This window comes from Eurytemora carolleeae, unplaced genomic scaffold (genome assembly GCF_000591075.1).
Source record: "Eurytemora carolleeae unplaced genomic scaffold, Eaff_2.0 scaffold531, whole genome shotgun sequence".
Taxonomy (NCBI): Eukaryota; Metazoa; Arthropoda; class Copepoda; order Calanoida; family Temoridae; genus Eurytemora; species Eurytemora carolleeae.
In genome coordinates, this window is record NW_019396426.1 from 212,857 (window position 1) to 231,163 (window position 18,307).

The 18,307-nt window shown below is 31.5% G+C and overlaps 1 protein-coding gene across 1 annotated transcript; it reads left to right on the forward strand.

Moving 5' to 3' along the window:
- Positions 1 to 7,216: 7,216 nt before the first annotated feature.
- Positions 7,217 to 18,307, forward strand: LOC111703074 (serine/threonine-protein phosphatase 2A regulatory subunit B'' subunit beta). Its single transcript, XM_023474934.1, has 5 exons — positions 7,217 to 7,380; positions 8,086 to 8,212; positions 14,635 to 14,808; positions 16,770 to 16,852; positions 17,397 to 18,307. Exons 1-5 carry the CDS (start codon positions 7,232 to 7,234, stop codon positions 17,461 to 17,463), a joined length of 600 nt encoding a protein of 199 aa, XP_023330702.1. The 5' UTR covers positions 7,217 to 7,231; the 3' UTR covers positions 17,464 to 18,307.

Genomic DNA, 18,307 nt, shown 5'->3' on the forward strand with positions numbered 1-18,307 from the left:
ATCCAGTTTCAAATTAGAAATTTAAAACATTTTATTCTTCTCAATAGCTCTTTATTAAGAGGAGAAATATAAGATTTCAAATACTGGTTAATCCCGAATTGAATTCGATATCGATCATTACGCTCTTGGGTATAAGACATTTTTAACCATTTTCATCTTGTAGACGCAACACATAGAAGTAAAATTATTATTGATCGATATCGAATTCAACTCGGGATCAGCCCACACCCCTTCACGAACACTTCCTGTACGCTTTTACTTTTATATACAACTAAACTATTATGTTAATCTACGTTAATTCTTACAGTTTCTATCGGTCAAACTTAAAGACATCAGCAGATTTGTAAAACAATTAGTGCGAGCCACAATTAGACAGCTCAGGCCTGTGAGAACATTGTTTATTTCTCTTTTCTGACCTCTACACTCTGCTGTAAAAACTGAGATATTTCATCTCTTCTAGCTAACGAGCTAAACATTAAAAATGCTAAAACATATTTCCATCAGGTTTGTCAAAAGTTCTAGGCGTTAATTGATATATGGGAGATATATTATGATGACTAGGAATACCNCCCCCCTCCTGTACCGGGATTTAAAAAATCATTTTGATATTTTATGAAAAATGACTTTCCTTATCCCAAAGTACTTTATTGTACGTAAATTTATCACAATTTACACAAATAAACAAATCCCCCAGGGCATAGAAATATCCCTATAGGCCCCCCATACGGGCATTTTCCCCATGCATCTTTTCCAACGTTTACATGCATTGGCCTGGAAATATGCCTGAAATTAGGCCGGGGGATCAGCGGGGGAAATCCCCAGACAAAAATATTAAAATCCGCGAACTTTTCAGAAAGATTATTTTTCAGTTGCTCTAGGAGGCCAAATTCCTGTCTATCCACCAACCCAAAACACAGAATTATAATTAATTAAAAGTGCTATCCTATGCCCTGACTATAAAATGAAATAAAAATCAATTAAGAATTAAAAATCCTTTTGTATGGAAGAGAATTTTAGGGACAATGGAACCAATTATAATTTTATACAAATTTTAGACATTAAAATAAATCATCATACAGTAAATCAAAATAAATAATTGAAAATGAATAAAACATAACAAGAGAAAGATAGATAGATAGATAGATAGACAGATAGATAGATAGATAGATAGATAGATAGATAGATAGATAGATAGATAGATAGATAGATAGATAGATAGATAGATGTAGAAGAATGTGGGGTATCGATTGTTTATTGTTATTTAGGGGTCACATAAAACACAAGGAAACAGTACTCTCTTCAACTTATAGACACACAACTAGAAATAGGCAGATTTAAAGCGACTGTTAGACGTAATTTCAAGTAACCCTCAATTTATGTATTAACCAACATATTTATGATAACAAATTTTAAACTTTAAACCAATAATGCTATCCCATCTTTTGGTAAACATTGAGAAACTAGGGTTAAAAGCTATTACTTGATTGATTGATTGTTCGAGTAATGTTGAATCAAATATTTGATTGATTGGTTAAAAGCTATTAATTGATTGATTGATTGTTCGAGTAATGATGAATTAAATATTTGATTGATTTATTGATTAATTGATTTATATTAAGACGTGTGGTTTGCCCCTGTTCTGGAAGAGCCTGGTTTGGTCCAGCTGTAAGGTGGAGGGGGAGGAGCTCAACCTGCCATTGCTAACCAGGACCTGGAAAAAACTTATGCTAAACGCACACGATGAGTCAGCTCAGTTTATCACGCTTATAACAGGTTTATTTTTATTATTATTATCACTGTTATCATCTAATAATATTATTATTATGATGATTATTTTTAAAAAATGTTTAAAAAAGATATATCTAAGGAGAAAAATTGTGTCTATGACATACTTTTATCCCACGCTTATTTAACAATTTTCTTTAAGGATACAATGATAACCAGAAAACAATTTAATAGGAAGACGACATTATAGCAATACTTAAGTGTAATTGATGTTGTTACAAATAAAATAGTTTTGCTTGACACTTATTAAATCACTAATTTAGTGAAATGGGTCTGTTTACACCGCACAATTGTTGTGTCTTGTGCTCATTAGACTTTTTAAAGTTATAACTTGATTCATAAAGTCGTATTCCTATTCCAGAGTTTTCTAGTTATCACTGCAGTTTACTAAACAGGACCGTTCACGTAATCCATCTCATAGATTAATGTCAATAACAGATGGAACACTAGATGTCGTTTTTTAAGGGGTTTTTCACTCAAAACCCCCTAAATCTTGAAAAGACGATATCTAGTGTCATATCTGTTATCTTAATTAATCTATGATCCATCCATTAAAAAATGACGTCAGTCTATTAATTTAACAGTTTGTGCAAAAATGAATATCCTTGTTTTCTATCAGAAAATTAATAACTTGCGGTTTCTCTTAAAAATTGATTTAAGGAATTAGAAAAACGTCGAAATCTCACACAGTCTTACTCAGATAAAATATCATAGGTAAAGTTTTACACGAAGACTCATTGAAATTAGATCGACAATCAAATAACTCCAGACTTACTTTAAAAAATAGATGAAACTACATACAGGGTTAGATCGGTAATTACACTCTTTTCACGACTGGTCACCAAAAAATGTATCGGAAACCCTTTAACTTATATACACCATCTTGGTGCGTAGTCCCCCCCCCCCCATTCCAATCCTAAATTTTAACATAATGGGTTATTTGAATTTAGCATGGCTAGCCGATGAATACTGATGAGGGTATGGTTTGATTATATAAATGACTTTAAAGGTACTGTCGGGGTAAATATAAGTGACCCTCCATTTAAAGAGGGGTATGCCTGACTCAAAATGTACACTTAAAATATGTATAACATCATCGTTCGTTTAGCTTTTAAAGACTTTAATTTCATAATTCTTTCTATTGTTTCTGTAAGCAAGAAATCCGCAAGTCACTTTTATAGAGTAACCACGCGCGGATTTAAGGAGTCCTTTTATCAAACAAAGTTTGAAATTGTGACTACAGTCACTTTGTATAAGCAAATCTTTAAATGTGCATTTAATAGGTATAAATAAAATATGCTGAAACACAAATATGGCAACGAAACTGTGTAACTTTTTAAACCAATAAATTCATAACATTTAAATATTAATTTTTTGAAAACTTTAAAGGGAGTGTTCGCGAAAAAAGGAAGGGGGTTTAGGCTTACGGTCGGTACTAATCTTTCTTCTATCTGTTGCGTCTATAAGGAGAAAATTGTTAAAGACGTCTCTTACCGAAGAACGTAGATTCCTTACAAATTTAGAAAGTTGCAACATACGACTCGGATCGTAACAAAATCAATTTAATTTCAAACAAATCATTCAGATATTACAACTTATAGTCATCGATTATTTTTCGACGCATTCGTATATAGTTAATATTTCATAATATTTTTCACTTTCTATGATCCGAGAGTGACTTTTGAAAACATTCATTCCTGATTCGAGGATTTTGATAATGAAGACGACATTTTCCACATTTTCCGGGAATGCGCCAGTCGAGAAAACAAGTTGTAAGCGAAATATTAATTTTAAAAAACACAAAATAAAAAATATTATGAAATATCAACTTTATACAAATGTGTCAAAAAATAATCGATGACTATAGGATTGAATATCTAAATTATTTGTTTGATATTAATGTGATTTTTTTTCGATCCAATTCCTTAATTTGTATGAACGCTTCGTTCTTCGGTATGAGACGTATTTAACAATTTTCTCCTTATTGACGCAACAGATAGAAGTAAGATTAGTAGCAGGGAGGGGAAGAGGGTTAAGGGTCGGTGAATTGGAAATTACGTGCGTATGATATTGCGTAGTCACGATTTCCTCCTGTTAACGTGTTTTCCTTATCTTTTCGTGTTTCAACATATCTTCTTCATGTTTGATTTGGGGGGGGGGTATGTCTTTGCACCCCCCTCTGACTAATCCGCCATAACGGTTGGCAAGATATAAGAATTAAAATTTTCATTCATTTAAAAAAAAATTCAAATCATTAATCATTATGAATTTAATGAAATTAAGTTTGTTTATCAATCAAACAATCGAAAGTTTTTACTATAAAAATGCCATATTTGATATAGTTTTAATTTATGTTTTTTTCTTCAGGTGATAGCTCGAATATTCTACGTTGTAAACAGATCTTGGAGCGGGAAGATTTCATTGTCTGAGCTCCGACGTTCAAGCTTCCTGCCAACCTTGAGAAGTTTACAAGATGAAGACGACATTAATCAAATCACGGACTACTTTAGCTACGAGCACTTTTACGTGATCTACTGCAAGTTCTGGGAGCTGGATAAAGATCATGATCTATTTATTGATCGGGAAGATCTTGCCAGGCACAATGATCACGGTGAGTTTTCATTGATCATAATTTAATGATCACGGCGAGTTTTCATTGATCATAATGAAATGATCATGATTTGTTTACTTAAATTAATGTTTTATATTCCACTAAAAGAAATCGTTGTGTTTGACCAATTAAACACTATATTTAACTAGTATCGAAAGATGTCAAAGTTCTAATATGACATGTCTCTCTAGCTGGATCTGAACCGTTTGGTTCTGTTTAATATAATAAAACAACTTTTAGAAATGCCTATCCAAATGATAGAATTAAGAACAGTAAGATAAAAATAGCTAAAAAGTTTTTAACTCTGAATATCAAAATTTTATGATCAATTTTTTAAAAGAATTTATATTATTTTGATTTGCCTAGGTCAGAAAAGCCTTTTCACAATAAAACCACATTCTTTTTTGGGGGGGAGGGGGGAATAAAAATACCCTATTTGCAGTACAAAATAAATTATAACAGGCCAAACAAGCGACATACTGCTTTGGTTGGCAGTTTAAAATAAGCATAAAATATAGAACTACATATCAGATTGAACCATGGGTCCAGGGCTGTGTTATAGCTTGCAATTATTTTTATGTTTTTTTATTCTCGCTGTATTGTAGTGCGCATTAGCACGGTAGATACAAGATAACCATTGTCACATTAATACTTCATCTTATACCTTCACATTTATACTGTCATGGATACTTATCTTTACTGCATCTACTGCACATCTATCCAACTCTATTTAAAAGGGACTATAAACGTAATTCAAACTGACCCTCTATTTACCAAAAACATGTTACCCAGCTTGTCCGATTCATTACGGTGCTTAGGATCCATTTAATTTTGATGCGGATCCGGATCCAAATCCGGGTCCTGGATCTGAACTGGAAAAAAATTGATCTGGATCCGGATCCAGGTCATTTCTTTAAGATTTACTGAATTTTTTTAACAAAAAATAATTTTCAAATGTTTTGTTTGTTTTTTCGCTTATTTTTACCCTAAAACTAGATGAACCATTCAGAAATGAGGAAATTTTTATAATCTCTCTTTATTTTCAAAAGTTCATATTTGAGTAAAAAAGTTTTTTTTTTGCAGTTTTTGGTTGAAATTTTACCTCTTGGAGCCGGATCCGTGGATCCGCATATTTTTTGTGGATCCGGATCCAGGTCCTTAAAAGGTTGGTCTGGTTAAGAATTAATTAGTTTTCCCAACTTGAAGCTAGAAAAATAACGATATCTTCCACATTATTGATCAGATAAAGATTTCTAAGGTACCATTCTGAATCGGACATACTCCTCTTTATATGACGGGTTACTTAAAATTACGAGACAGACTCCTTAAATCCATCTAACTATCTATCTAACTTTCTATCTTATAACTATCTAACTTTCTATCATAAATCTATCTAACTATCTATCTTATAACTATCTAACTTTCTATCATAAATCTATCTAACTATCTATCGTATAACTATCTAACTTTCTATCATAAATCTATTTAACTTTCTATCATAAATTTATCTATCTTTTTATCTTATAACTATCTGACTTTTTATCTTAAATCTATCTAACTTTTTATCTTATAACTATCTAACTTTTTATCTTATAACTATCTAACTTTTTATCTTATAACTATCTAACTTTTTATCTTATAACTATCTAACTTTTTATCTTAAATCTATCTAACTTTTTATCTTATAACCATGTAACTTTTTATCATAAATTTATCTAATTTTCTGTCTTAAATCTATCTAACTTTCTATCATAAATCTATCTAACTTTTTATCTTATAACCATGTAACTTTTTATCATAAATTTATCTAATTTTCTGTCTTAAATCTATTTAACTTTCTATCATAAATCTATCTAACTTTCTATCATAAATCTATCTAACTTTTTATCTTATAACTATCTAACTTTTTATCTTATAACCATGTAACTTTTTATCATAAATTTATCTAACTATCTATCTTATAACTATCTAACTTTCTATCATAAATCTATTTAACTTTCTATCATAAATCTATCTAACTTTTTATCTTATAACTATCTAACTTTTTATCATAAATCTATCTAACTTTTTATCTTATAACTATCTAACTTTTTATCTTATAACCATGTAACTTTTTATCATAAATTTATCTAATTTTCTGTCTTAAATTTATCTAACTTTTTATCCTATAACTATAAAACTTTTAACTTACAACCATGTAACTTTTCATCATAAATCAATCTAACTTTCTATCTAAATCTATATAAGTTTCTGTCTTAAATCTGTGTATTTTTTAATCTTAAATCTATTTAACTTTTTTTCCAAAATATATCTAACTTTCCATCTTAGGCATGCCACGTCAATCTAACTAAAATTGCAAGTTAGATTCTCTTTTTGAAGAGCTCTCTATCTTTGCAGCGTGATGATGTAAACCTCTGATTTTTCAAACTTAGACTATTTAAGTTACATAATTGATAGATTGAAATATTAAAGGTCTACGACATTGGGTTGCAAAGATATAGAGATCAGAAAATCAGAGTTTGTGGCAAAAACTTAGTTCCTTTCTATATAATTATATAATTTCTTGAGAAAAGTCTAAACATTCTCTGATAAAGGCTTGAAGAATACCAATGGGAATAGTTAACCGTGAGCAATCCCTTTAGGTCAGTTAAATAAGGACTAGCTATGATTGATTGATTGAAAGATATGGTCCGTTTAGTCATTATTACCTCTTTTGTCCCCCTTGATGAAACAATTTTCAACTATCACGATCAGATATATTGCAATAGTGATATGTAGTATATGTGTACTCTGGTAGAGATCTGTCCTGTGTACTGCGTACTGGTTCAGGTAGATATGTGTACTCTGGTAGAGATCTGTACTGAGTACTGCGTACTGGTTCAGGTAGATATGTGTATTCTGGTAGAGATCTGTACTGTGTACTGCGTACTGGTTCAGGTAGATATGTGTACTCTGGTAGAGATCTGCACTGAGTACTGGTTCAGGTGTATATGTGTATTGTGTACTGTGTACGGGTAGAGATTTGTACTGTGTACTGGTAGAGATGTGTAGTAGTGTGCATTGAGTACTGGTTCAGTTAGAGATATGCGCTATGTACTGGCAGAGATGTGTACTGTGTACTTGCAGAGATGTGTACTGAGTACTGAGTACTAGATAGAGATGGTGAACTATCTACGTACATGAATATATCTATGTACAGGTGTATGAATGTAGATGGAGATGGTTTACTACAGGGTGTCCCACATCATATTAGACCGAGAACGGGTCTAAATTACGATTTTCGGGACTAATTAGAAAATTTCATTAGAATGAATCATTTTGAAAAAAAACATAAGTTTTTCGAGTATTAAGGGTTTATTTTGGTGTTAAAGATTGGAGATAATCTAATATGATATGGGACGCTCTGTATCTTTATACATGAATACAAATATATCTATGTAAGGGTGTGCGGATGTAAATGGAAATGGTGTACTTTATATGTACATGAATATATCTTATACAGGTGCATGGATGTAGATGAAGATGAAGTACTATCTTCGTACATGAATATAAAAATATCTATGTACAGGTGTATGGATGTAGATGGAGATGGTGTACTATCTATGTACATGAATATAAAAATATTTATGTACAGGTGTATGGATGTAGATGGTGTACTATCTTTGTACATGAATAATATCTATGTACAGGTGTATGGATGTAGATGGAGATGGTGTACTATCTATGTACGAGCTAGAATATTTCTATGAAGAACAACTACAAAGAATGGAACAGCTAGGAATTGAAACTCTACCTTTCGATGACTGTTTGTGCCAGGTATAATTTACATTATGTACATTATAATGCGCAATATGTTCATGTCTTTATACAACGAGACCCATTAAGTTGTGGAAAAGGAAGACGACTTTTATTCTCAAGTTATGTTTTAAATAGTCCAAATAGCAGGAAATACAAAAGTTGTGGAGTTGACTAACCATGGCTTTCGATCCCACATTATTTAAATTAAATTAAAAGAAAATAAATACATTTCTGGAATGCTTCAGCTACAAAATATTAAATTTATCGGAAAATAATATTTAAACCCACAAGCTCTAATTTAGCCTGGTGTTCTGGTCTATTTAGATTATACTAGAAGAATGTCTAAATGTACCGTGTAAATGTTAAGTGCTCCAGAACTAATATTTAATGAGGAGAACTACAGGGTGTCCCATTAAACATGACAGATAGTGAATCTTTTAAAATGTCTTCTTCCATAATTTGTTCAGTTGTTTGATACCAAAGAGAATAAGAAAAAATATTGTATGGGAGTCATCTTACAGTAAAATTGATTTCAAAGTAAAATATATTTGAGTAAAAGATTTTTTAGACAAAATAAACTACAAAAAGTCTTTAATATCTAATACAGTAAAAGACATTCAAAACTTTTCACCAACTGTCATGTTTCGTGAGATGTGGTAGAACCACACCTAGAACAGTTTCATGCCATTTTAATCTGAAATGGACTGTCTATGTAATTTCAAATGGCCCTGTTTATAAAGAGCTTCATGTTCTTTTATCCTTTAAATGAACAAAAAAGACAATGTTATTTTTTAATGACTTTTGGACTTGAAGCAGGAAAAGGAAATAAGAAATTCAGAGAATTTAAAATTAAATTTGAAATTACGTTGAGATTTCCTCTAAAAGGAGAGCATTGAAACCTTTTTAACGAATATTAAGTATCATTATCATAGGTTAATAGAGGGGGGGGGGGGGGGGCCCCCCCCCCTCTTTCCAATTTCAGTTAGGTATTATACATATTTATGGTTCATGCCATTGTAAATTAAAAAGTGGGAACATATCCGACGTTGACGAATTAAAATCGACATTTTTAACTCTGTATTTCTTAAATGGTCTGTCCACAGAACAGAGATTAGAATAGAAGGGAAATAAGCAATATTACAGTATGAATATGATCCCTGGATACATTCGTTACAATTTATTCTTTTTATGAAGTTTATGCTGAAATGAACTAGGGAATGTAAAATTAAGCTTATGCTGAAATGAACTCGGGAATGCATGACAGGTTCCCAGAGAATTGATTTAGAGAAAATTCAATAATTTTCAAGAACATTTGTTTCATTAAAAAGATGCACCAGGGTCCAAAAGGTTATGATCACAAATGTGTGAAGTACACCTGCAGTATGCAAACAATATAACAAAATGGCGATTTTACACTTTTTGCGACTTAATTCCACTCTGGTTCTGTATTTTTATCATTAGTATTATTATTAATTAATCTGTGCGACGCTTTAGAGGATGATGTTTCAGCTCTGAGTACGCGCATGATTGACAGAATATTCTCTGGAGCTGTGACTAGGGGGAGTGCGCAGAAGGACGGTAGGATGTCCTACACGGAGTTCGTCTGGTTCCTGCTCTCAGAGGAGGATAAACGACATCCTACTGCCATAGAGTACTGGTTCAGGTAGATATGTGTACTTTGGTAGAGATCTGTACTGTGTACTGCGTACTGGTTCAGGTAAATATGTGTACTCTTGTAGAGATCTGTACTGTGTACTGCGTACTGGTTCAGGTAGATATATGTACTCTGGTAGATATGTATACTGTGTACTGCGTACTGGTTCTGGTAGATATGTGTACTGTGTACTGTGTACTGGTTCAGGTAGATATGTGTACTCTGGTAGAGATCTGTACTGAGTACTGCGTACTGGTTCAGGTAGATATGTGTACTCTGGTAGAGATCTGTACTGACAGATTAAACATTATATCATCTGGTTCAGGGCAGATTAAACATTATATCATCTGGTTCAGGGAAGATTAAACATTATATCATCTGGTTCAGGACAGATTAAAAAAATCTTTTTTATTCCAATAAAGTCAAAAACATAAAGACAAAAATTAGATATAGATGCTTTAGATATATCTAAAGTATGCTGAGATGTATTTAAATCATGCTGAGATGTATCACAAGCATGCTGAGATATATCTAAAGCATTATAAGATATATCTAAAGCATGCTTAGATATATCTAAATCATTCTAAGATATATCTAAAGCATGCTGAGATATATTTAAAGCTAAGATAAATTCTAGCATGCTTTAGATAAATCTCATTATGCTTTAGGTATCCCATCATGCTTTAGGTATCTCCCAGCATGCTTTTGATAGAAAACGCCTGGGTTTTATTGTTTAATATTTGAAATAAGTGTGTGCTTCATGTAGGCGTTTTATGATTATTGTAGCGCAGTAAAAAATAAAACTAATATCACAAATACAAATAAAAAGACAAACCTAGATTTTGGTTAAAATTAATATCTTAAATATTTTTAATTTTTGAAGTAAACCAACGCCTTAAACAATGGGAGGTGACTGATACAAAAAATAAGTTTATCATGACAAAAATTAGTGTCATGTATTTAGACTGTCATGCTTTTATATTAGCATGCATTAAGAACCGTCGGCAATATAAGCATTATATTCAAGCCATGGCTGATTAGTATGCATTCAAAGCTTGAAATTGCTCTTAGATTGTAGAGATACAGTTTAAAGGGACTGTTAGCTTAATTCTAAGTAAATCTCTTGCCCGATCCCAACTAAACCTTTCAAAACTAAATCTGAGTTACGATGAGAAAGATCGCCGTTTTACTATCTTTTAAAAAGTTAAACTCAGTTTCCATCCTTGTCGCTGTTGTATTAATCCGCAATTTATTTGTACAGAAAATAAAAAGTGAAGATTTAACATTTTTAGATAGAAAAACAAGTATATCTCCTTCATTCTATATAGACAATGGTAAATTGAAATGGAGAGTCACTTGCATGTGCAGTGTGCAGTCCCTTTATTTTTAAACATGCTTGAATGCAAAGTGTGATTGGCAAGTAACAAGGCATTTCAGGCAGTATTCGTAATATGCAGGCAGTTGCAGGCCTATATACGGTGATTTCAGGCACTATTCGTAATATGCAGGCAGTTGCAGGCCTATATACGGTGATTTGGCATAATTTCTAATTCAGATAACTTATTCTAATCATTGGAAACTAAAAACTTAAATCTTTAAGAACGTCGTTGTATTATGAATAGATAAGTTTAAGTTATCGTTACAAATGATCAAATTAGAGTGGACGAGGGGGGGGGGGGAAGGGGGTCAAATTAGGGCAATAGTAGAAGGGCGAAGGGTTGGGATCAAATTACTGGGAACATTTCTAATTAGGAAAGATTTAGGAAAGATGTAAATTCTTTGAACATGTTGATATTATGTTAAGATAAAAAATTGTAACCCCAAAATTATGTTAGAATTTAAAAAAAAAATTACTTTATCTGCTTAATGGTGTTATAATCTAAAAAGAAGAAATTAAGTATAAGAATTTAAAAAATTAACTTGAATATTTCTAAAAGATGTTGGATTAAACAAAAATTATTTGCTAATAGATGTTGGATTAAACAAAAATTATTTGCCAAATAATGTTAGAATTTAAAAAACATGCTAAACTTCTAAAGAATTTTAAAAATAATCTTATTTTCTAAATAATGTCAGAATAAAAAAAATAGCTAAACTGCTTAATGGTATAAGCATTAAAAAATAAACTTATTTACTATAAATAATTTTAAAATTAAATAAAAAACTTTTTTGCTGAATAATATGTAAGAATTCAAATTTTAAAACGCCAATTAATACAAATGTAATCTTTCCTCCTAGATTACTTTTATATAACGCACATAGATCCAGACTGCGATGAACATTTGCATTGAGTTTTAAACTTTGAAGTATCACTTCAACTTTTATTTAGCACTGGAAATGTAGATTTTAGAACTTTAAAAATAAAAAAAGTCCTAAGAGTTCAAGTATTATAAAGGAAGAATGAACTTGCAATTTCCAATCTGTGAACAATTATCCAAACCTCTATCATAAAGAAGGAAGGGAGTGCTTCAACCTAGGTTTATTAGTGCACTACTCTCGGCATATAGGGCTGGGCACGTTACGGCACGTTAGAGCTGGACACGTTATATTAAGCAAGGATGGACACGTTACGGTACATTATGGCATGGCACGTAACGGCAAGTTAGAGCTGGGTACGTTATTGCAAGCTAGGGACGGGCCCATAATCTTGCTGTTTTTATCAATTACAAATGAGCAATTAGTTCAGATAATGAATTAAAAGTTTGAAATTGAACAGTTCTGACATTTTGTATTTTCGTTATTGTTACATACATACTATTTATATTGGCTCCTAGCCTAACCTTGAAGAAATAAAAAAATATTAATTTCATTTTGAAAATAGATGAAATCGAAGCAATGCACAAATTTGATATGAAGGGGGGGGGGGGGGCCCCATAAAGCGTTCCATAAAACAGACCTTTTTTCTATTTGCATTTAAAAAGGTTCCGTTTACATTGCACAATGACTGTGCCTCGATCACGTTCATTGGACTATTTAAAGTCATAACTTGAGTTTGAAAGTCGACTCCCTTTTCAAGATTTTTTTGGTTATTACTGTAACACCGCATACATGTCTTCTACGGGTCTTTGTAAACACAAACAATTATTCAGAAGTTAAGAAGACTGGAATTTAAACTATTTAAAAATGGTGTGCTAAACAATCCTATCTTATCTATCTAGGGCGGGCAGAGCAAGGACAACAGATAAATAGATAAATTTAATTCAAATACAGGATGACCCCAAGAAATGAGACTTTACAGACAGCACAGAAAACATATTTTGGAAAATGAAGACGACTGTTAGACTCAAGTTATGATTTTAAACATGATCATGGATAGGAAAAATAATAATTGTGACACACTACACATAACCATTACACTCAATAAGTTGATTTTTAAGCTATAAGACCTAGTAAAATCAATTTGAGTTTTTATAACATCAAAACATATAAGATTGATCACATGTCGTTTTTCTATTTCCCAGTTTACTGGGTCTCACTTACTTAAAACTAACTACAACTACAGTGTACTGGGTCTCTGTTACTTAAATCTAACTACAACTACAGTTTACTGGGTCTCAAACTAACTACAACTACAGTGTACTGGGTCTCTGTTACTTAAATCTAACTACAACTACAGTTTACTGGGTCTCAGTTACTTAAATCTAACTACAACTACAGTTTACTGGGTCTCTGTTACTTAAAACTAACTACAACTACAGTTTACTGGGTCTCTGTTACTTAAAACTAACTACAACTACAGTTTACTGGGTCTTACTTACTTAAAACTAACTACAACTACAGTTTACTGGGTCTCACTTACTTAAAACTAACTACAACTACAGTTTACTTGGTCTCACTTACTTAAAACTAACTACAACGAAGTAGATACATCAACTGTCTGTAGTCAACTATTCATCTCTAATTCAAAATCTGTCGAAATAGACTTTTTACTTTATAGAGACAAACAAAAATGTACAAAATAGCATATACGAAAAGTCTTCATTTAATGGGTGAAAACGTGTTTCAAAGTTAAGGACTTTTAACTTTTAACCAGGACCCCTAATTTACTGAAATATGTATTAGAAATATTTAACCTGGACCCCATAATTTACTGAAATATGTATTAGAAATATTTAACCTGGACCCCATAATTTACTGAAATATGTATTAGAAATATTTAACCTGGACCCCCTAATTTACTGAAATATGTATTAGAAAGATTTAACCAGGACCCCCTAATTTACTGAAATATGTATTAGAAAGATTTAACCAGGACCCCTAATTTACTGAAATATGTATTAGAAATATTTAACCAGGACCCCTAATTTACTGAAATATGTATTAGAAATATTTAACCAGGACCCCTAATTTACTGAAATATGTATTAGAAATATTTAACCAGGACCCCTAATTTACTGAAATATGTATTAGAAATATTTAACCAGGACCCCTAATTTACTGAAATATGTATTAGAAATATTTAACCAGGACCCCTAATTTACTGAAATATGTATTAGAAATATTTAACCAGGACCCCTAATTTACTGAAATATGTATTAGAAATATTTAACCTGCACCCCATAATTTACTGAAATATGTATTAGAAATATTTAACATGGACCCCCTAATTTACTGAAATACGTTTTAGAAATATTTAACCTGGACCCCCTAATTTACTGAAATATCTATTTGAAATATTTAACCTGGATCCCCTAAATTTACTGAAATATCTAGTAGAAATATTTAACGTACTGTGCAAATACTTTTTTTGTTAATTTTTAAATTGTATTTTTGATATTTTGTTTAGATGTTGGATATGATCCGTCCCCTGACGAGCAACCAGATCACCTTGAGGGACTTAAAGAAGTGCAAGATGACACCGATCTTCTTCGATACGTTCTTTAACCTGGAGAAGTATCTGGACCATGAGCAGAGGGACCCCTTCGCTACACAGAGGGAGACAGACGAGGACGGAAACGAGGTACAAATTGTCTCCCCCCTTCTCCTCCCCCAAAAAATATATATATATTACATTGATAACCAGAAAACAGTGGAATGTGTCGTCTGTCTTTTGATGATTAAAAGGAATTGAGTCTTTGCCACAATCTTAAATATTTTTGCAACCTTTGATATTTAATGTAACAGAATTTTTTGTGATCCGCTTGATGCCAATTGTTCCGCCGGTTGGTTGAAGTTGTGATCCGCTTGATGCCAATTGTTCCACAGGTTGATTGAAGTTGTTTGTAACAAACTTTGATGTTTAATCCCTATACCACAGGTTGATTGAAGTTGTTTGTAACAAACTTTGATGTTTAATCCCTATACCTTTGAAAATTCAATGTCGTTGTACCGTTGTACCGTTGTACCGTTGTACTGTTGTACCGTTAACTTCTTCCTCGTCTCGATTCTTCTCTTGCATTTGTTTTGGAATCTGCTTAGCAACACGTTTCTCATTAGGGTCTTCTTCTGATGAACTGCTATAACGGTACAACAGTACAACGGTACAACGGTACAACGGTACAACGACATTGAATTTTCAAAGGTATAGGGATTAAACATCAAAGTTTGTTACAAAGAAATAATTCCATTGCTAAGGGGTTTTCTTTGTAGTTCGAACTAAAATATTTATATCAGAATTAAAAATCCTTACAAAAACCCTTTGCGACATTTTTAATTTGAAAAATAAGGAAGACGACATTCCACAATTTTTAGGCTACTACCGTATCATTAGGTTTCAAAATATCTTTTTTAGATAATAGATTATTAACTATTTTTAATCTTTGATACAAAAATGTGATTTAACCCAAACACTAAACAGTCTTGGGATTTCCAATATTGGCAAAGGTTATTTTTGCTATTGCTCAGATTTTGAGTTCAAGTCAATCTTAGGTCACAGTTTTGAACGCCCCAGAAAATTATATAATTTTTGTAATCAATGCTATAGCCTAATATCAATTTACTAGATTTATTTTATTTATTATAAAACTTTTAGAAACATTACAGAGATGAATCATGCTCCCTAATTTAATGTAGTTTAATGTTTTAGTTGTCAACATTTTCTTGCATTTCCCAGATTTTTCCTTTTCTATTTCACGCCAAAACTTCAGAAATTTTGTCACCAAAAAAATTCAGACACTGAACAATTACACATTTAAAATGTTGCTCCTCCACCTATTTCCTGGTCTGAAACTAAAAACAGAGTGTAAAAAGAATTTCCGTGAATTATTAAGATTTTACACATTTTTGTCCGAATGAACAGGAAAATAATATTTTAAACTGTCACTTTTGACAGCTACGCGTCTGCATGCATAAAATTCTAATTTTCTGGTCATACCTTCTTAATTTCGGAAAACTGAGATAATGCATTGTTTGAATAAAGGAACTGAGTTTTTGTCACAAACTCAAATTGTCTAATCCCTCTTTCTTTACAATCTGATTATGTAGACCTTTGATATTTTAAACTTAGATTATTTAGTCTAACAGAAATCATAGTTTGGTATATCAAAGGTCTACAACATTGGGTAGCAAAGATATAGAAATTAGAAAATCATAGTTTGTGACAAAGTTTGTCCGTGGAAAGACAAATGATAATTATATATAATTGCAGATAAAAGATTTAAAGAAAAACACCAGTTTGTTTGTTTAAAGAACTGGTCACTCGTTTCAAATCATTTTTTTTTATCCATATATGCCTTTGAAATTTTAAAATATTGATTTTGCTAGATCAAATATCAATGTTTAAAATATTATAACAGGTGCAAACCATCAGGTTGCAATTTGCAAAATTACAAGAATTAAAAAATTAAAACTAGGGTTGAGCAATGGGCTTGAATTTTATATCACATTTTTTTATTTTGCGACATATTTAAACAGAATTTAAATTTTTTTTGATTTTCACTCTTTTTAATAATTTTGGATGAAATCTTAACGACGCCTTTTTAGATGTCTGACTGGGATAGGTTTGCGGCGGAGGAATATGAACTCCTGGTGGCGGAGGAAGGAACTAACGAAAACATGGATGACATGTAAGTATCAATATCAAAGAATTAAGTATAAAGATATATATATTTGACAAGACAACAATACATAAAGGGTTGTATCAAAGAATGAAAAAATCCTTAGTAAAAGTATTTAAAATACAGTTTGAAAAAAGTTGTTTAAAGGGACTGTAAAGCTAAAATGAAAGGGGGTATAGGCTGAATCTCAGGCGCTAAAAGATACATATAAAACATTTATCTGATGTTCTTGTCTCGAGAAATGGCAAACTAAAAAAATAAATTATAATTGAAGCAAACCTGAGATTCTCAGGCTCCTGTGGGATATCGTCGTTTTCAGATTGATTGCATATTTAATGAATATGACCTGTTTAATACTACAACTTTTATACAAAATTGCAAATATATATATGAATTTTCGTATAAATTTGACAAAGGTTTATATCAATTACTAGAGACAGGAACATCAGATAGATGTTTATAGGTATCGTTCAACTCCTGAGATTCTCAGGTTTCAGTCTATATCTCCTTTCATTTTTCCTTTACAGTCCCTTTAAAATTATATTTTTTTCAGGCCATACGAGGAAGGACATTTATTAGAGGGTGATGCAGAGGAGACTTTGGAATCCATGAAAACTTAAAATATTCTTCTTTAAAAAAAGCAGACAAAAGTTCCTTGGAATTACTGCAGATCATCGTCAATTGGCTCTTCAGTGTTCAGATATTGGATATCTTAAACAATTGATTTCGATATCCAGTGTGGTCACTTTTTAGTTTGAGGATCGATGCTAAATTCATTCATTTAAGTTTTCTCTGTAGGGTATGACCACCATGTAATATCGAAGAGGAATCAAATTAATCTGAAAGATTATGTGCAAGTTTTGAGATCAATGCTTGGTCCCGAGATCCACAATACAAAAGTTCTCCTTCAGTGTTCATATTGTGACACTTTTGAAAACACTATTTGAGAATTTTCTTGAAAGTCAGAATTATATTAAATAAATATATTAAAAGAATCCTATTCCCCTTTCAGTGATAATTTTTCGGAAACGTAGAACTTGAAAAAACGATTATCTGAAATGCTCATTATGGAAAGTTGATAATCCATTCAGTGAAACGTTGAAAATGAAACCAGTTGTGTAACGATTAAAAGTTATTTCCGTTGGATTTTGACGAATTTTGAGTTCTATCATAATTAAATAGTTCATGGAAAGCTTAATTGCTAATGGAAGTGAATTAAGTGAATTTGATCAAACATATGGCTAACCTCTGTGTTTTTCTAATCAAATTTAATTTATTTAGGAAATTTTAAACTTTAAATATTATTGATTTTTGAGTTGATTTGCTTTTGTAATATTGGTGCTATACACTTTATAGATTTTAACCCCTTCAGGGGTCTGTTGTTAAATGTGACATTATAAATAGTTATATACTTAATATTCATTCGTTCATACATTCTGATAAATAAATACTAATCCTATTAGA

Coding starts and splice junctions, on each gene's coding strand:
- LOC111703074 (XM_023474934.1), top strand. CDS start 7,232: ATGTGTACTCTGGTAGAGATCTGTACTGAGTACTGCGTACTGGTTCAG. Junction 7,381..8,085: donor TGCACTGAGTACTGGTTCAG/GTGTATATGTGT, acceptor ATCTATGTACAG/GTGTATGGATGTAGATGGAG. Junction 8,213..14,634: donor TCGATGACTGTTTGTGCCAG/GTATAATTTACA, acceptor TATTTTGTTTAG/ATGTTGGATATGATCCGTCC.